The following is a 20,669-nucleotide window of genomic DNA, read 5'->3' as shown; positions in this document are numbered from 1 at the left end:
CATTTTCCTACTGTCTTGCTGCTCCCCAAGCCTCAAAACAACACGAATCATCTCGAAACATCCTTGGAAAGAAATCACTTCCTCGCACGTCACTCAATACAACTCAAAAGTCGACCGGTGCCGAGTTTGAGCAAGTCATAGTGAAGCAGCAGGTGCAAAAAAAAAAACAGAAGGGGGGGAACGCAAAGAGGGTGTGGCAAAGGCTCACCATTTTCAAACCAGATCGCGCATTCCTCCAGCCTGGGGTACAGCAACTGTCCTTGTCTCTCCAGCGGCACAAGCACTCCTTCCTCTCCCCTGTGCGAAGACCAGTTCATCAAAAAACAAAAGGAAAAAGGAAAAATACGGGGAAAACAAAAATGAAGAATAAATAAATAAAATAAAACAACCTCTGGAAGGACACAGAGGGGTCGGTCAATCCTTGATGCCTTGATTGCCGGTGGTTGCCCGCTCAGCCCAGTCGCAGTAAATGATACGGAGCCAGGCGGATATGGCAGTGACGGGAAAAGCGTGGGTAAGGGAGGGAGGGCGGGAGGGGAGGGAGGGAGGGAGGGGAGGAGGAAGCAAAACGAGAAACCGAAACGCAGCAAGTCACTGTGTCACTGGGGAACAGAGGTGACACTCGAGTTGTGATGACGCTCCCGGCAGGTGACCAAAAAAGAAGAAGAAAAAAAAAAAAAAACGTAACCAAAAAAAATTACAACAACAACAACAAAAAAGAAGTCAAAACAATAGAAAAGAACAAACAAACTTGTACGCCTGCCCGGTATGCGGCTTGCGTCTGTGACTGCATCAGCATGTTATGTATAGATGTGCGAGGGAGCAGGCAGGCAGGCAGGAGGAGGCTCAGGTCTCTCTCTCTCTGTCTCTCTCTCTCTCTCGCCGCTCGGATGAATGGTGCAGTGCTGCTGTTGTCATGGCGACGGCAGAGCGAGGGAAGGAGGGGGAGGAGGAGGAGGCGAAAGGGTGGGTATTGAAGGAGGAAAGAAAATAGCATAAAAACAGAAAGAAAGACAGGGAGCGAGGCTATTATTAAAGGGGACTCTGTGGTGTGTGTGCTTTTTTTCTTCTTCTATTTCGTAATGCGCCGCTTCGGGATCGGGGCGGTGTGTAGCTAGTTTTCAATAAGACCTACTAGATGTTTCTCCTGGGCATCTTATCCCATGTCCTTGTTTTACCCTTGAAAAAGCATTAGGACATCCACAGCTATGTGTTTGTTACGCGTATTTAGGGGCTCCAAAACCCCCACAAGGCAACAGTTTATTGTGTTGCCTCTTTGTTTTTTGTCAGAGTTCATATCCGTTTGAAGTGGTTTTTCATTAATCTCCTCCAGTCACACTTATTTCCCCCGAGTGGCATCCCAAGCTACCATTCGGAGCAGGTTGCCAACAAGCTTTAAAGGGATTATGTACTTTTGACATCTTAGAGAGCAGTTCCATTTATCAACAACAGATGGCAGCGTCACTCATATTAACAAGCACCCACGAAGTAGAAAAAGCAAGACTCAGTTGCGCCAATGCCAAGTCAGCATGCCACTAAAAAGGCGGAAAGTGTTGTGGTAATAACTCGTGACTCCATCTAGTGGCACTAAAGAGGTATAGCAGTGAACCTAAAACAGCCTCTCCTGAGTATTTTTATACCAGCTGTAAAACAAGGACTTTTCTTTATCAGACTGAACCTGAAGCACAGTGGAGGGCGGCACAATACAAGAAAACATAGCAATATTTGACAACCGATTTCAATATATGGGGAAAGTGGCTGTCGTAACAATGCAATGTTCCATTTGTGGGAGATGTAAAGGCTTTCTTATGTTAACTCCCAATGATACTGTTTTTACACAGTACATTCTTTTAGCAAAAATCCTTGGTAATTAGTTTTTGTGTCAGGTTGCCTTATCGCCGGACAAACAAAGGTCAAATACAAGTGGAACTTAAGTAGTAAAATCATACCTGAAGCTGAATATTTGCATAGTGCTAAGTGTTTTTGTTTTAGGCAGCGTTGGCAACAAATGGATATTGTATCACCTTATATTTATAATGATAATTTGTCGAAATATTGCATCCCTGGCACTATGCCGGATATAAACAATGGCCTCAACTTACATAGCGCTTTTCCACTTACATTCGGCACTCAAAGCCTCATTCATACACCAGTGTACGTAGACACTGGAGGCAAGGTGGGTGAAGTGTCTTGCTTCGAACCATCCGATCATGAGACGATCCACTCTACCATCTGTCGCCCCTACAACAATGATACAAAAGTTGTAGTATATTCAAAGCTTAAAGTTTCAAAAATGCAGCTAAAATATATCTATTAAAAGATTCTCAGATGCTCTCCACTTCGGTGACAATCTTCCATATTTAAAACAAATACTACAAAGTAACAAATTCCAAATAGTGTTCTCTTGAAAGACCCATCTCAAAACTCGCCCTTGCATTTAGCCAACCTCTCCTGCTGATTTGAAGAAGCCGCTCCAGGGCAATTCATGCTCGAAAACGTGCGATATGTAAAATAGCGTTTGTGCAGCGAAGCCGAGCGGTGTCTTGTCAACAACATGTAGGATAATCCTGTGAAAATGACACGAGGGGGTGGCTGATCACATGCCTGGCTTTGACTGCAAAGACACCATTGTCATTATAATGAACAGAGATAGGTGGTTGCATACGTGCGCGTGGATGGAGCCAGATGCATTACAGAACTTTTATGGAGATGTAGCCTCAGGTGTAAGGATCATTGAGACGAGGAATGAAATAATCCTGGAAGTTGGCTTTAATAATGTAATGATACGGCGAATTTGAACTGAAACATCTTTAAATTGTGTAATAACCAAGTCTTCAAAACGCTACACAATTGTACAGGTTTTGAAGACTTGAACGTACAAGAAATACTAAAGAAGACGGATCAAAGCAAGAAGCACTTTGAGAGTCGGCTTCCAGACAAGGCACTATTGCCAACTCGCAATGGTGTAGTGGCCAACTCTCCCACATACTGTACTTTCTTTTCTCCTTAATAAAAACACAAATAAATGTAGATAGCTGAAGTTAGGCTAAGGCACACTTTGTCCTTTGCATTTGACCCAACCTTCAGTGCTGCTTGGGCAACCTGCTTGGAGCAAAGGCTTTGGCTAGACCCATGGACCTTCTCGTTATGAGGAATCAGCCACAATGCCACCCAAGTTTGTTCGTTGGACAACCCCTCACTGAAAAGGGATCCACCTGCATATTATTGGCATTTTTATCAATTTTTATAAAAAAGTCTAGCAGAACTTTTTAAAGTACTAAGCCATTTGTGTTGCATTATTTAACAGCATCCTGAATTTTGCATATGCGCCATCATCCCCACTGACAATTTAACCAAACAAAGCAAGCAAAATAATGCAGTATCTTAGCCATAATCAGGAAGTCAGACTCTGCAGACAAACATTATCCGTGCTGAGCTTTCATCACTAATAAGCTTGCGAGTCGGGTTGGTCTTAGCCTCATTTATTTTCTTGTTAACCCGACACAATTGGCTTATTTAATTAGCTCAGTTGTTGCATCAGTTCATGCATCAGTTGTGCTTAAGGTCGAATGAGCGCAAAGAACGTTGGTGCAATGCAAAATAAATGGTAGAAATAACATATTTAAAAACAACATACAGTTCAAACCTACTTTTTGCTGTTAGTTTAAAGTCGATGAAACACTGCACTTATTACTTCCACAGCTTAATTTCAAATATTATTATTATCAGACTTTTTTTTTTTACATAAGCAAGAAATGGTTCAGAAATAAACACGAAGAAGTTTCATAAATAAAACAGCACCAAAATGTAAGCTTAGAGCATGTACTGTATAAGCAATGGATGCATAGACTGTAGGCTGGCTCCCAAAGCTCATAAGGATAAAACCTATTCTATGTCTTCAATCTTCTGTACTTAGGCTTAATTTGAACATTTTCTGGGAAGAAACTGAAAATCATATTTTAAAAGTTTGGAGGGAATGACTCACCATATAAAGCAATGAAAAGATTACAGGTTTTTGCCAGCCAGTTTCATAGTGTAATAGCAGAGATTATGAAAGTCTGATAAAACCTTCAACTCCCAGCACTGATCAACTTTGTGAATGCCCAGTCAGAGCTCAGAGGCTAAACAGTTTGGTCCTGGTTAGAACCTAAATTTGAGGCTGTGTTTTTTGTAGCTTTTTTGTGAAAGTTTGAAGCTTCAAATATGCTAGGAAAGTTAGGAATGAGATTGGACAACAACTAACATTGAATTTAGTGACTGCCTCTTTCATTGTTTGCAATCAATACAATCAGGTATAGGGCTTTTAAAGGAACAGGCCACCGTTTTTACATACTGACATACAGTATGTTCTTACCTGAGCTTAGACGATTTGATACGTACCTGTCTGGCCTTTGCGTGTGCCCTGAGTCACGCAAAACGACAAAAGATGTTGGTAGCATTTGGCCTCTCCCAATGTATTCCTATAGCTCCAAACGGGGTTGAAGTTGAAAGATACCACACTCTTCCACAGGCACGCAAAAAGACCAGACAGGTACATAATCAACTTAATCCAACGTAATCAACTCGTCTAAGCTCAGGTAAGAACATATCTCAGTAAGGAAGAACTGTGTGACCTCAGTCACGCAAAACGACTTAAGATGTTGGTAGCATTTGGCCTCTCCCAATGTATTCCTATAGCTCCAAACGGGGTGAAGTTAGAAGTGACCAAGCTCTTTCACGGGCACGCAGAAAGACCAGACAGGCACGTAATCAACTTATCTAAGCTCAGGTAAGAACATATCTCAGTATGTAAAAACGGTGGCCTGTTCCTTTAAGTGTAAAAACCCTTGCCCCATGGACAGATTTCTTGAAATTAGTTTCTCAAACCAGTGGCAAATGTGCTAATTTCAAGAAAAGTTGCTTCCAGATTACCTATTGCAGTCATGTGTCTATTCCTGCATCAAACAATGATGCGGCAAATGTCACAATATCAAACAGTTCAGAGCGGGCTGACATGGGACAGCTCAGACAGTCAGCAGCTAATGCTAATAATTGAGGTACGATTTTCTCAAGGTGCAGCGCTGAGTGAAGAGGCGTGGAGATTGAGACGTTCCAAATGTCAGCGTTCATTTGGAATCATTCACACGGGGCGACGGAGGAGGGAGATTGAAATGTCCCGCACAGACGGCATTTCACAGAGCAGACAGGGAGCTAATGTTGTACAATTATTGTCAAGTTAGGAATAGACTCTTCATGCCTAAAATTGTTACCATAGCCAGGCCGGTATCGAAAGGTTTCATAGACACTGGCATTTACTTTCACATTTCTTGTACCAGCTGTACTTCGGAAAGTGCGTGATATTGACACAGCACATTCTAGCTCGAGTTTGAAAGATATTACTAATTGTCCAAGAAAGAGACTGTGCCAATAAAGCTCAGATGATTCTTTGAAAATGTTAATAGAGAATCTCTGAACTCTTTTTTTCTTTCTCTCTGTATTTTTCACCTTTTACCGGACTATAAATCACACTTTTTTTCCACAGTTTGGCTGAGGGTGCGACTTATACTCAGGCGTGACTTATATATCAAAATATATAATTTCACATTTGTTATTTTCACACTGACAGCCGCTAGAGGGCGCTCTGTGTACCGTTATCGGCCTCTCCTGTCTGTTTGTATAATAACAAATAAAGCACTTACTTACTGTACCACTGAAATATTTTTAAAAAGGGTAATCGCCAACAGAAAGAAAGGTTGGAGTGAGCTAGAAACTTGTGAGGGAAAAGGCGAAAAGCGGAGGTTACTCTTACTGCAATGAAGAAAACAAAACAAGCTAATTGTGGGCTAAAAGCTAGAGCCACAGCTAGAGGAACGAGTTCATAAATGGGTGCTTGAACAACGTGTTTTTTCTTCTTCATTATGCATGTTTTGGCTGGTGCGACTTATACTCCGGAGCGACTTATATATGTTTTTTCGTCTTTATTATGCATGTTTTGGCTGGTGCGACATGTAGTCTGGAAAATACGGTACTACCAAGAAAGTTTCAACACCCCAAATTTTCAAAAGAGTACACACTTCTACTGTTTGCGCCAGGCACGGTTTAATTGCAATGTAAATATATTATTATTATTGTTCATTGGTCAAAAGACAGACCGTCAAAGAGATTTCCCAACACTGATCCCAATTGTGAACGCTGTAAAATAACACCCGATACATATTTTCATACATTTTGGAGTTTTCCGAAATTATTGTCATTTTGGACTTTGTGGCTCTTTTTGGTGTAATCCCGGATTCATATCATCTCAACAAATCAACTCATTACCTCCCTCTCATTCGCAGTGGATCACACACATTCTATATTTCTTAAAAATTGAGAAGATCAGACATGGTAAATGGTCTCAACTTATATAGCGCTTTTCCACCTACATTAGGCACTCAAAGCGCTTTACAGCAAGGATCCACTCACCCATTCATACTCTCATTCATACACCAATGTACGCAGACACTGGGGGCAATGTGGGTGAAGTGTCTTGCCCAAGGACACAACGACAATGTGCACTTTCAGGAGGTGGGATTCGAACCCTTGACCTTCCGATCATGAGACGACCCTCTCTACCATCTGCGCCACTGTCGCCCCAAAGTGGCGCAGTGATGCATCTTTCTGGGAAATCTGGCAACCCTTTTTGAAATGCTGAAGAAAAACTTGATTTGGTTTTGTGAATTTTACTTGTGGCGTTGTGTGATTATTATTGTGTTATTATTATTATATGAATTTTTTTCTTTCTTTTTTTGTTTTTTACTTTTTTCGCTTGTTCGGCTTAGTTGGTTTTAAAGGGAGAGCTTGATTTGATGTTGTGTGGGTTATTTTGTATTGTTAAACAAAAATGTATAAATAAAGTTTCAACCCCTGATATTTTGTATTTTGGAAAATGGAAAACATCAACATATGCAATTTTCTATTTACAGGAGACTTATATATGCATTTGACTACACCCAACATTAACTCAATCTTATTATTGTATCACCGATCACTTGAGCAGTACTTGTATATTCTCATTCTGCAACACACAGTATGATTTTACGTAATGTCCCCAATTCCCTGTCCAATAAACAACAACAAAAGGGTTGAAACTGTGATCATACCATCTGCCGTAATTATTTTTGTTCTCGTTATTATGCGCACTCACATTCAGAGCAACAGTCAGGTCCATGTATCCAAATCTCGGTGTGTTTTCATGGATCCTTTAAGACCACCCACACAGTGAGCTGACGGGGCACTTCTGCTCCGTATTTGCTTTGCTAATCCCACCATCCCGCAATATCTCTGTCTACAACGTCACGTGACCACTTATAAGTTCTCCACGGCGAAAGCATTCAGGAACCATTACGGGCAGACAATGGATTTGAGAAACACTCGCATTACTGCAATCACGACGCGGCGGAGTGGGGAGAGTGGCAGTCCACGAGGGCATACAATTGTATTGATTGGTGTCCTTAATTAGGGGAAAAGCAGTGTAATCTGGGTGGAGATGGAATAATATAATGCTGCTAATAGTTTTGAAGTGGAGCGGCGCTAATTAATCGACAGGGGGCGATACCTGAACTTGAAAAAAAGTGATTATGAGAGAACAAGTAAGCAATCAGTGAACCTTTCGCAAGCAGCACGAGAAGGACCTATTATGGGCACTTCAGTTTAGACAATACTCGGATCAAAATGGGCAAAAAATGCGAGGAGTTAAAATTATTTGATATTAATCTGAAAAAGAGAAGAACAATGAGATTTATTTTTTGATGCTTGATGATTTCCGATGCTGGAAAAAATACAATATCAGGTATCAGCTGCAAATATCCGATACTGAACCGATACTAGCCTTTAAAACACGACTTTTACCACTTAAATCTAAGTGAATATGGGCATGCTGTATATCATTTAAAGAACCTGGAGAATCCAGTCGCTGAGTTAGCTTTAACCGTCACAAGTGTATTACTGATCACCGCACAACATTCTGCGGTTAGCAATTGCATGCTAAAGCTAGTGGAAGCATGCTAATGCTAACGAAAACTAATCAAGGCTGGATCAGAATCTATGATAGAAATACCTAAAACAGCCCAATAAAATAATATAACCACTGCTGAAGCCAAGTGTTTGTATTTAAGTTTAAGATATAACTGATCTAACATACACTTTTTTATGTGAGCCTGTCATATACCCAAGGATAATTAGTGTAGAAAAGTCATCCTTGTTAAATGTTTATCCAAGAGTTTATCAATAGATATAATTTATCTGTAACATGACAATAATATATGACTTTATTGATCTTACAGTGGAGAAGAGTCAATTCAGTTTTTCACCCCGAGAATGCCACTTTTAAGAAAGTTGGTATCGGTAAATATCGGATATCGGCAGATACTCAAACCCCAGTATCGGTATCGGTATCAAAAAAGCTGGATCGGTGCATCTCAAGTTTTGAAGGATGAATTAAACGCGTTCATCACAATGGTTTAAGCTAATGGGTATACTCACATCAGGCCTGCTTCATATGAGAAAAAAATAGCAATACAGTATTCCATATTTGTCTTGAATAAAGCAATAACGGTAAAAGTAAGCACTTAGTTTTAGTTTTTTCAACAAATTGCATCAAGACAAAAGTTAAAAATGATTTTGTACTATGTGCGTATACTGTGGCTTTTAGCAGCATGATTATTGTGTCACCTAATATTGCAATAACAATCATTTACGTATACATATTGTGGAGCATTGATTCAAATCAAATCATTTTGTTGCCTGAACTTGTTGTCTCACACATGTCTAGAAATGAGGATTAGCAGATATTGGTCTCGTAGCTATCACAGGTAATTCTTGGATTAAAATGATTAAGACTTTGATGCTTCACTGCAGCAGTTTTATCTATAACAATCTGCAGCTCTGATTGGAAATACTTCTGCCTGTTTTCATACAATTGGGATACAAACGTTACCACTATAAATCCTGTTTGATGAAGGGCTATGCCTGCAAAAATCGCTTTCGGTGAACAATAAATAATCTTCCTGGGAGCTATTTGGCTGTGCGGATCCTTTTTCTACGTTCAGTTCATTCGTTTTGGATTCAGCACGCCTATTCACTTTGAGGACTACAAAACTGCCAATAAGCAATAGCAAAATGAGACCTGTCAAAAGAAATCTCACAATGATAGTCACATAATCATTTTTGCTTTAGTGACTGAAAAACTACTCAATTCGTATCTTGAAAATAACATCAAAGTCATACTAAAGGATGACAGTTGTAGTATAAGATTTCACACAAAGCCAAACATTTGAATGGTGTTTACATTTCAAAAACTTTATTATTATTATGTGTTATACTTTTATCATATCTAGTGTACACCGGGTATTTAAAGCTATTCCTTGGGACACGAATAAACACTAATTAATGTCTAGCACATTAGGAATATATACTTAGGAATACTGGTATAGGAATATATATACACCAGTCACCCATTCACTCTCTCCTTCATACAACAATGTACGCCCTTTATCCCTGGTAAAGAAATACTGTTAATTAGACTAACGCAAGTTTAGCGAGAGAGCAACTCATTGAGGCCTTAAAGGGGCTATATGGAGTTTTAAAATGGTAGAATGATCTAATTTCCTCCCCCTAAATGTTCCAACAATGTCCTAATGTGTAGAATGAGCTCAGACCTATTCACCACAACTGCCTCTAAAATCCTGCTCTGTCACTCAAAAAGGTGTCACTTCGGATCCGAATTGCCGCAATGTACGAGCTTAATATAGGTGCAGTTACACGTATGACCTGAGGTGGCAGTAGTGAGAATAAAATGGCTAACTTGCATCTAGCCCCTTTAAAGAGTTTTTAATATAACATTATTCACATTGGCCTGTGTTGGAAAAGCTCAGACGGCAGGTAATAACAATAGAATAAAGGTGAAGTAAATACAGTAGAAAAGTAAATATTTCATAAACATGATCTGTTCTCCCAAAATCACTGTTTTACTAATAATAATTTCAGTGTTGAAAACTGCCTTTTCTCAAGGCCGTTGTCCAATCAGAAAAGCAGAATGTCTCTCCTTCTTCCACAATATTAGCACCAATCAAGTCGTAATTAGTGCTAGTGAAGGTCCAGTAATAAAACTCAGCCGCTTCAAAGGTCCTGAGCTTTCAAATGAGGAATAGCATGGAAACACATTGTAAAACATGTGTTTGTGTCAAGACTTAAATTTCAGCTGGAGACACTTTTTATTTGAGTGCACTTATGTGTCATCCTTTGTGCAGTGCAGGGGCCTTTCGTACATTGGCCCGAGAAGCATGTGTGCCCCCCTTAGAGCCCTCAACGCAGACAGCGGGTATTAAATCAGAAAAGCAATGATTCGCTAAAAAGGTCAAGCCTTTCATAGCGTCTTCACTCAATCACCGCCTTGAGGTTGCGGGAGGAAAAAAAAACACGTCGTTTGCAACATCACATCGCTGCTTCCCTGAGGCACTGAGGGGCCACAGCGGGGCACAGAGGCAAAGAGGCTGCAGGTGGGATTAAAGGGAACTGCAGAACTAACCTGGAAAGTAAAGAGTGGTTTGAGGCAGGGATGTTTTAACTAGGCATTGCTGTTAGTTAGTTATGGGTTATACCTTACTGCCCTCATTGAGAAAGCTCTCCTCTGCATTTGACCTGGGCGTGGGCGTTATGTTGTAAAATCCAAACTGACATCTGACCCAGTGACAGAGCTATTCCGTTAAAGGGATATTTCAGGATTTTTGACATAGGGCCTCATTTCCTAGTTATCCAGAGTGTTGCCGATTTCTGGAGGTATTTTTTTTTTTGTAATTCATGCAGTTCTTATATTTGAAGAGTTTCGTAGTGCTAGGCTAGTGCAAGGCTAGCACATTTCTATGGTATCAGCTAGCCTGCATTAAAAACAGTCTGACCCGCTCCACAGTGCATCTTAGGATAATCCCTTATAACGCCAGACTAACCATATAAATGTCTGTGTCGATAGAATAATTTTTGGAATATAACTGACTTTGCATCACATGAATGATCGCAGTTTGAGGGACTATTTTCTATTAGATCACTCCGCCGTCGCGTAGCTTATCCGACCACGAAGCTGATGCTGCTCAAACATAAGTTATTTTAAATGCAAAATGGTTAAAATGATTCTGTCGACACAGACATTTAGATGGTTAGTCTGGCGTTATAAGTGATTTGCCTCAGGTGCACTGTGGAGCGGGTCAGACTGTTAAATGCAGGCTAGCTGATACCATAGAAATGCGCTAGCCTTGCACTAGCAACACTCTGGATAACTAGGAAATGAGGCCCTATGTCAAAAATCCTGAAATACCTCTTTATAAGCCCTATGCCGGATTGTCTCATTTACAAACTACGAAAAAGATAGGAAAAAAAGCATCAATTGTTAGTTGTGGTTCAAAATCCTAATATGTTTCCTCCCAATTTGTCAGCTTTAATGCTCCGACAACAATGCTATCATTACTCACCTCGCTAATACCTGCCAAAAAGGGAACAGCACGAGGCAAGAAGAGGAAAACATAAAAATGCAGAAAGTTTAAAAATCAGTGATGTTTTACTCTCTCTGACCATCAGCAATCACACAGTGTCACCAAAACAACAAAACAAGAGCAGTGGGGAGTTCAATCACCTGTAGTTGGTGAGTTTTAACATCCAATTTTTCCCTGAAACAAAAAGTATGAAAGTCAATTTGATTTCTAATACATTTCCAGCAATTTGTCATTGGTTTTGTAAGATCTCTGTAGCTGAGCAGGTGCTTTCAGATTTACTTCCACGCTATTCAAGGTTACTCTATAGATGACGGTTTGTTTGGCAGTAAGTCCATTCATACGCAGAATACAACACACTAAAGGGACCTGTAGGGCTGTTGAATCAAAGACGCTGCTTTAACATAAATCGCAAACTCATGATACTGTTTTGCAGCTCTAATAACCTGACATGCCCTTTGTAATGTATAAGTTATGAAAGCCATGACTGTGCTCCTGAGTGGGACAGGAGCAGACTGAAGACTTCTCACCCTTTAATTAATTCAGCTCAGCACCACTTCCTGCGCAGCTTGACACAGGGCTGCGCCGGTGCACGGTGTCAGCGGCCACGGCCCACTCCACTAAAAAACACAAAGCTGACAAGAGCAATTGAACTACAGGTTCCCGATATAGTGCACGATATAGTTATTGTCACACCATTAGGTAGCACAAAATCCATATAGTTAAAGCAGTACTAAGTAACGTGTTTACCTTAATAAATCCTTTCCGTAGTCCCTGTGGGGGTAAAACAAGTGTTTATGGGATGACTGGAGGGTCTTTCATCTCCCCCTGGTGTCTCTGGCCAGAAAAGTTGCAACTTGACGGTCACCGGACCGGAGCAACCAATACACACTAATAGAATCACGAAGCAGAAGCTAACATGCTAACAGGCAAAGCTAGCTGTGGGCTAGCGTCACTTTAAACAGTATTTACAGCCAAGTTTGAGTGAAAAAAATGATTTCCGTTGAATTATTGGATGTACAATATCCCTCTCTCCCTTCGCCTTTTTTGTCAGCGTAGTATTTACTCTCTAAGACAATTAATAAGTTAAAAAATTGCAACTTGCTAAGACACCTGCAGTTGCGCTTATGGCCTCTAGGGGCATGGGTTACTTAGTACTGCTTTAAAAGAGAAAATATATCGCAAAATTGATGTCGGCTTTATTAAACAGGACTGGGTGAAAGAGCAGGGAGAGACATTCAGCAAATTGTAAGAACTGACATGAAACAACGCTGAAGACAGAACAGTGCAGACTATACGCTGCACTGCACTAGTTCAGTCATAGTCATCGATTTTCTGCCTGGTGCAACAACAGTGTTGGCCCAGACGAGACTGGCATCTTTCGTGCACATACCTGCAGCGTCAGTGGCATGGCCTAAGGGATGCCGCGACAAAAGTGGAGAAAGCGGAAAAAGGAGAATATACCAGAACACCCACAGGTACTGAAGACAGCGTAATCAAAACACCAGCACCGGTCGCCGGCTCCCACCCCCCGACACCCCCATTCTGTATTAAAATATTCAAGTCTGGTGCGGTCTGTAGGAGGAAAAAACCTGGGGCCCGATCTTTTGTTTCAAAATGCAGACTATAGCGTAACATTTTGCACTTAACAGGAGCACACTTTGTGATCTTGCAGCTTCTAGACTTAGCGTATTGAAGTGGGAAGTACGTGGGGTGGACACACACTTTTTCCTCCAACCAGACTCAACGGCCAGGAAGGGGGGAGGGAGAGGGGTTGTGGGGGAGTTCCTTTTGTCAGTTACAGTTTCCTTCTGCCAGGCACAAGATCTGGACCATAATCTCTTAAACTTAGTCATATATTTTTTCTAATTCAGTTCCACTCCAAGCCTTGTTTTTTGATTTTTGTCGAATGGAGCGTGTTGAAATAGTTTACTGAACAAAAAACAAACAAAAAACAGTTATAGCAATGTGCAAGACAGTTAATTTCATATGATTAGGGCTGCACAAAATGATTAGGGCTGATGCTGAGAAGCCCTAATCAGCCCTACACTGGAGTATCTAACAAATAGTAACTGTCAAGGAAGGTAAATAAATCAAGGGGGATAATAACCAATGGTGATTATCAGAACAAAATTTATTAGAAAATAGCAGGTACCTGTTACTAATCAAATATAGGCTGTGAAAACACTTTATTCTGCAGGTCAAAAGAGCCTTTCACAAGCTGAACATTAGGCCTGAATTTTCTTGCATGAGCTGAGACAGAATGGCAGGTGTGAAACATCTAACAGACTATAAACGAGCGAGCGGTTCATTTCCGGCGCAAAAACACATTTAAAAATCAGACCAACTAAAAGAATGCACAATTATATACGATGTGCGTGACAAAGCCGGGTAATGGTGCGTGATATTGGCATAATAATGATGGCACTTATCCTCCACTGGAAACTAAAGCCACTGAAAACACCAGAACTCAACAGGTCAGGGCTAGCAGATTACAGCAGGGAAACTAGCTTCGGAAAAGGCTCAGACTCTGTGTTCAGTCTTCCACACATTACTAATTAAAAGTCAAAAAGTGTAATGACGACCAAATAATGCGATCAATAGCGAGTCACGTCTCCAGCATAGCAACGGTCTTAACATCTGCGCAATTAAAGCAATGATCTTCAACCAAAAAAGAAATGAAGAAAAATAAATCATGAGCAGTCGGGAAAAGGAGATCAAACAGTATTGATACTCGCATTAATTTACCATGAGCAAATTATAGTCGACTATTCAGAATATGCCGCAGGATGGACAAAGGCTTTCAGTGCCGCCCGCAGCATTGTTAAATCCATTTCCAGCTCCAAGAAGTTGCTTAATGTCTTAAAATGCCAACGTTCACCCTCATTTCGACTACAGTTCTCCCACTAGCCTAACACTTATTACCTATCTTTTAGGTATGGATTCTGGGAGGAAGACATCTAAGCCACAGGGCGGGCCAATTAGAGGGAGGAAAAAAGTGATATTATATAACTATCTTATATTGTGCTTATAATATGCAATATTTAACTAAACCATTAACCAGAAAAAGAAGTGGCAAAAGAGCGAAAAAAGCGTGCCGTAAAAGCAACAATAACACCATTAAAAAAGCGAGAAAAACACATGACTAATGAGTGCTGAAAAAGCGTCAAAAAACAAAACAGTGAAAGGAATGAGATGAAAAAAATGACAAAAAAAACCCATCATAAAAGCGATTGAAAAACACGAGAATGAGACAAAAACCCTTCCAAAATGTGATGAAAAAGCAACAAAAGGCAACAAGAAAGCCACAAAAGTGTGTCAAAAACGCAATGAAAAATGGACCAAAACATGACCAAAAAAAACCTACGAATCACAACAAAAACGCTTAAAAAATGCAACAAAAAAGTTAAAATCTGTTGTGTAGGCCTTAGCTTTCAAATGAGGCGTCACACTGGTCTATAGGCTGTAAGCTCCAGTCTAGAGGGTTTTAGATTAGGGTAAAGCTGAACTGGAGAAAATGTGCTTGGTTACAGGTTATTGTTATTAATTTGTGTCAAAATAGACTTAAAGGGACTATACGGAGTTTAAAAATGTTAAAACTAAGTATACCTCCCCCTATATGTTCCAGGCATGTCCTAATGTGTAGAATGAGCCCAGCCTCTGAAATCACTCAAAAAGTTGTTACTTCGCGTCCGAATTGCCATCGTGTAGAAGGTGCAGTTACACGTATGACCTAAGGTGGCAGTAGTGAGTATAAAATAGCCAACTTCCAATTAGCCCCTTTAAAAAACTATGACCAAAACTGTGCTAAAATTAAACAAAATGAGAAAAATCATGACCAAGCTTGAGCTGGCTCATTTTAAGCAACAACAAAAAAAGTAAGAGTGTAAATCTCATCAATTGAAGACTTTGACAATTCCTTTAATATATTGTGGTATGTGTGTGATATGGATTTGTTGATATATTCTTAATCTTTCTGCTGAGAGGAAGTCAGCCTAACCAACTCTGCTACTGCGCACACCCACCTCTGTACAAGTGTTGAGTAAACACAAACACAAGTCAAACACAGGAGCATGAAAACAAAAATGACACAAAAAAAACAGAAAAAAAGACTGCCAGCGTTCAGGCATAACCAGAAGCAGTGAGTTGTACAAAGATCGTCTCGAATCCAATCCACAGACTCTGCCCCAAACTGAACCTCTCATCCCACTACTACACAGGCGGCTGGCACGGCGTACCCAGATGAGATGTAAGAAGCTGATTTAGTGTGTTTTTGCTTTAAATCTACACTTTGGATGAGACACGAGAGAGAGCATAAAACATTCTGTGTGAAGTAAAAACCACAGGCCCTAAAGCAAAAATCTGAAGCAGTTAATGATGTGTGCCGGCTGTGTGCGGCTGGTGCGCCCTAGTGGTGAGTATTAAATCAAGCTTCTAGAAGGCCTCTGTACCCACCCACTCAGCTTCTTCTGTGTGGAGGCTGCACACAGGATGCTGCTCGATAGAAAGACGCTGTTGCTATATATTTAGTTGTTATTACGAAAGCTCATTCAAAATGCCATAAAAACAACTCCTCAGTTAAGTTAAGTATCTATGTCACTGTGCTTGATCCTTCATGAGACTCTGGTTTTGTCCTGGTTATTCAAGGATAGTTTTGCCTTTAAAGATCACAAGTTATTTGCTATATGATGTGCAGACCAGATAATATATATTTTTTTTTAAGTTTATGTGAAATGTACTCTAAAGTAGCAGTAGCAGTTGTGGCTTAGTTCTAGGTTTATTTGTGTTTTTCCTGGTTTAGCCTTTGTTACAGGTTGTATGGTGTTAAGAGAGGGTTCAGCTATTAGTTATTAGTCCTGGTTTTGTCATTGTTTAGTCCAAGAGTAGTCCTGGATTAGACCTGTTTTTTTACTTTTGGTTCCACTTGGTGTCAGGTTTGATTGACATGAATTTCGTTTAGTTTAGACTTAATAATGGTTTATACCATTATTGGAGGCAAAACCATCAATTCATACTTTAACCTCTAACCCCCACCTGAACCAAGCACATTTTGCGACAAAAATGAGACGAAAACGAGGATGAAAATGCAACAAAAATGTGACGAAAAAGTGATAAACTATGACAAAAATGTGACAAAAATGTGACAAAAAAGTGATGAAAAAGTGACAAAAATGTGACGAAAATGTGACAAAAAAGTGATTAAAAAAAAGAAAAAAAAGTGACAAAAATCTGACAAAAATCTGACAAAAAATGTAACAAAATATGACCAAAAAAAGCAACAGAAAAGTGGCAACAAAGCAACAAAAAAGTAAAGAAATATCATATAATAAAAAATATTTAAAAAGGGACTGTGTGACAAAAACGTAAAGAAAAAGATACGTTTAAATGAGTTTAGTATGTCCAATAGGCTGTAAACCATTAGTTTTGGGTAAAGCTGAACTGGAGAAATGCACTTGGTTAAGCCTTAGACTTAGAATGGAATGAAAATCAATGTATTTCTTTTGATTTATTGAAAACAGAAACCCACAAAAACAACATGTCACATCCTCACATTCCAGTGGCTCTCAAACGGTGCGGCTTTGAAAATCTCCTTCAACCTCGCATGACAAACCGGGACACTAAATAAATAAATAAATAATCAAATAAAACTTGATGACTTTTGCAGTTTGACCTGGATAATAGCTTGCAATTCCCTACATAATCTGAGTCAAGCACTGATCATTAGGCTGACAATTCAAAAGTATAAAAAGCATCCACACTTGCGACCCCACTTGCAAATGGCCCTGCAAAGCCACACCCATCGGTTGAAAACCACATCAGTAAATCTTCGATAAGAGCGGAGGGAAACGATTAGCGGGAGGAAGATCGGCGGATACGGAGCGAGGAGCGAGGCCAGAGCTGACCGCGCGCATGTAGCCCATCAGCTGTTTGTGGCGTCAATTAGCGATGCCTTCAGTGTTTATTAGACGAATTGGAAATTACAGCGCTTTCCTGCAAGTGCATCATCACCATCAGGATGAGTGGGTAAGTCAGACGCCGAGTGATTGTGGCTCTTATAAGCAATAATGCGGGAATTATGAACAGACAGCTGTTTCCTGCCATCTCCCGTATCACTGCAGGCTACAACAGCAAGGAGGAATTTGTCTGAGGTGTGTAAACTTACATCGATAAGTGGGTAGCGTAAGGAATATTTACAAACATAAGAAATAGGGTTGTTAATTGGATGAAAAATGACATCAAAACCAGGGCTGGGTGTTAATGAGCAGTATAAGCTAAACGAGTCCTGGAACCATCTCCTAAACATATTTATCTACTGAAAAAGTGGCTGGTGATGAGTTGCTTTGATCATGTTGTCAGCTTTATGGGCTTGTCTAATGTCCAAATCAAATCAGCAATAATCTGTGGAACATAGCATGTTTCTGCATTGAATCTCACAGACCTTTTAAGAGCAGGACAAACAGGATAAAAACAGCTTCTACCCCTGGGTTATTAGAACGGTCAGCTCCAAGGACAACCATCTTCTCCTAACCCCTGAACCCCCACCTTCACAAAGCACATTTTCTCCCGTGTTACCCAAAAATAAATATCTAAAAGCTTCTCTAATGGAGTTTACAGCCTATAGGCCAGTGAAAAGCCTCATTTGAAAGCGAAGACCTGGAAAACTCATCCAAGACAATATTTTTGTCACGTTTCCTAATTATCCAGAGTGCTGTTGATTTCTGGAGATATATATATTTTTAATTCATGCAGTCCTTATATTTGAAGAGTTTAGTGGTGCTAGGCTAGTGCTAGGCTAGCGCATGTCTATGGTAACTAGTAGCCTGCATTAAAAACCTCTTCAAAATCATGGGGTCGTCCTCCAAATGTTGCCATATCTGATTTGTAGAAAGCTCCTTTGTGAATTCCACGTGTAGTAATGTCGTAGGTAAACAATCTAATGTAGATCCGGTAACCTATAGCAGATCACTCCGCCGCTGTGTAGCTTACAACCGGGAAGCTGATGCTGCTCAAATATAAGTTATTTTAAATGCAAAATGGTTATATTTCATAAATTATTCAGTCGACACAGACATTTATATCGGTAGTCTGGTGTTGTAAGTGATTTGCCTCAGGTGCACTGTGCTTGGGTCAGACTGTTTTTAATGCAGGCTACTAGTTACCATAAACATGCACTAGCCTAGGACTAGCCTAGCACCACAAAACTCTTCAAGGACTGCATGAATTGAAAAAAATATATAAAATCTCCAGAAATCAACAACACTCTCGACAACTAGGAAATGAGGCCCAATGTCAAAAATCATAAAATATCCCTTTAAGCCACAAAGTTTGGATTTGGGAGAGGCCGAACTGGACAAAATGCACTTGGTTAAGGAGGGGATATTAAGTCATCCTGTGCAACATTAAGTATCTTGGTGTTTATTGTTGATCAATGTTGTTATAATGTCGGTGCCCTTTTATTGGTTATTTACATTGATTAGAGTGTAAAGCTCATCCAGTTAATGATATTTGTTTATTAAGGCATGCCGTGGCTTAGAGACCTCATAAATATAGTGTGACGCTGCGGTGTTGTTTACCTGTGAGCTTCTTGCAGGGCTGCAGCCGGACTCCCATGGCCTGGTGGCTCAGCAGGGGGGAAGAGGGCAGCGAGCGGGACACGCCCTCCATGATGCGAATGTGCTGCATGCCCTCCGTCATAGGGAGGGGCGGAGGGGGAACGGCGTAGTCTCCTTCGAAGGCACAGTCGCTATCTATGCTGCCACCTGCAGAAGGGGGAGGGAAGTTTACAACAGAGAAAAGGAAAAAAATCATCAATCTAAAATGAATTATACACAAGATAACCCTTTATGAGGAAGGCAGGGCGTGCCTGCAGTACATGATCACCCCGATTGTGATAAATGTGTTTGATACTGAATTAGATTATAATATAATAAAGAGGTATGGCGAAAGATTTTCTCTAACAATATCTATGCTCTCCGAATCCTTGTGTAATATATGTGACTTCATTGTTGTGATTATCGTCCCCGTGCTAGTGCTTTGGCCTGTAGCTGGACAGTCCATGTTTTGTGGTGTCAGTGCACTATCGATCGCTCTGACCCGAACGAGAGAGCAGCCCCTGCAGGCGACACGTGCAGTTTACATCCCCATGACCTCAGCAAGCACAGCAACACAGCACACTGCAATGTTTTAATAATGGAAAATAATGAGAAGAATCACCAAAATAGTTCAGTAAGTTGTTATATGAGGGTACGCAGGTAAAATGTTGTTGCAGCTGTGATAATTTTTAGGTTGTAATCTCTCTCTATAGCCTTCCTCTCCCACATTTTAGGCCCCTATTTCGCCATGACAAACACAGTGTAAAATCCCTGTGTATTGTGCAAACATCCATTTCGCCCGTTTTGTTACAATGTGATGGCTCTGACTTGTGATTTCCCCCATGGATGGAGCTGTGAAAGCCACTGGTCAGGCTCTGCTCAGTCTAGTGCCTCCACAGTGAGACGTGGGTCCATTATCAGACCGTGTTCCCTGTGGTTGAATGTGTGAGATGCAAGTGTCGCATTATAGAGAGAGACAAATCACGCAAATATACAACGGTGACAGCCGCGCGCAAGAGAGAAATAACCGGACTGTCTGTGCCCTGGAGATTGGCTTTACAAATATGGACATAGAGAAAGGAGAAAGTGGTTCGTCAGTGGTTGTAAATTAAATTCGCATTGACCTCACTAACCCCTCAAAACTACCATGGCAACAACACATCACAAAAGCATAAAGGGCTGCTAGTGGTTTATCCTATGAAGGATAAAAAAAAAAGGGTTACTTAGGGATTGTTACATTACATTGGATGTTCATCAAAATAGGAGCTTTAATCTCAGAGTTTAAGACTAGTTAAAACTATACAAGATTTATACTAAAGACTTTTAAAGAATAACTAAGTAACGTGTTTACCTTGATAAATCCTTTTCGTAGTCCCTCTGGGGGTAATGCAAATGTTAATGGGATGATGTCTCTGTCCAGAAAAACACCTTTGCAACTTCCCTGCCTTCGGGTCGGAGGCGCAATACACACTATTAGAATCATGGAGAAGAAGCTAACAGGCTAACGGGCAGCGCTAACTGCGGGCTAGCACCACTTTATCAGTATTTACCGCCAAGTTTGAGTGAAAAAATGTAT

At 40.5% G+C, this 20,669-nt stretch overlaps 1 protein-coding gene across 12 annotated transcripts in view; it reads right to left on the bottom strand.

Moving 5' to 3' along the window:
- The window catches only part of tanc2b (tetratricopeptide repeat, ankyrin repeat and coiled-coil containing 2b), a 201,369-nt gene that overhangs the window by 91,346 nt on the left and 89,354 nt on the right, over positions 1-20,669 (bottom strand). For 10 of the 12 annotated variants that reach the window (XM_079577073.1, XM_079577070.1, XM_079577074.1 and 7 more), the window contains one exon: positions 19,076-19,261. In XM_079577073.1, the coding sequence (XP_079433199.1) occupies positions 19,076-19,261 (186 nt within the window). Of the gene's footprint in view, positions 1-208; positions 782-19,075; positions 19,262-20,669 lie in introns of those variants that run through there. The other 2 variants (XM_079577067.1, XM_079577068.1) reach the window with 2 other exon arrangements.

Source organism: Gobius niger, assembly GCF_951799975.1.
Source record: "Gobius niger genome assembly, chromosome: 19".
NCBI lineage: Eukaryota > Metazoa > Chordata > Actinopteri > Gobiiformes > Gobiidae > Gobius > Gobius niger.
This window is presented reverse-complemented; position numbering and strand designations above follow the sequence as displayed.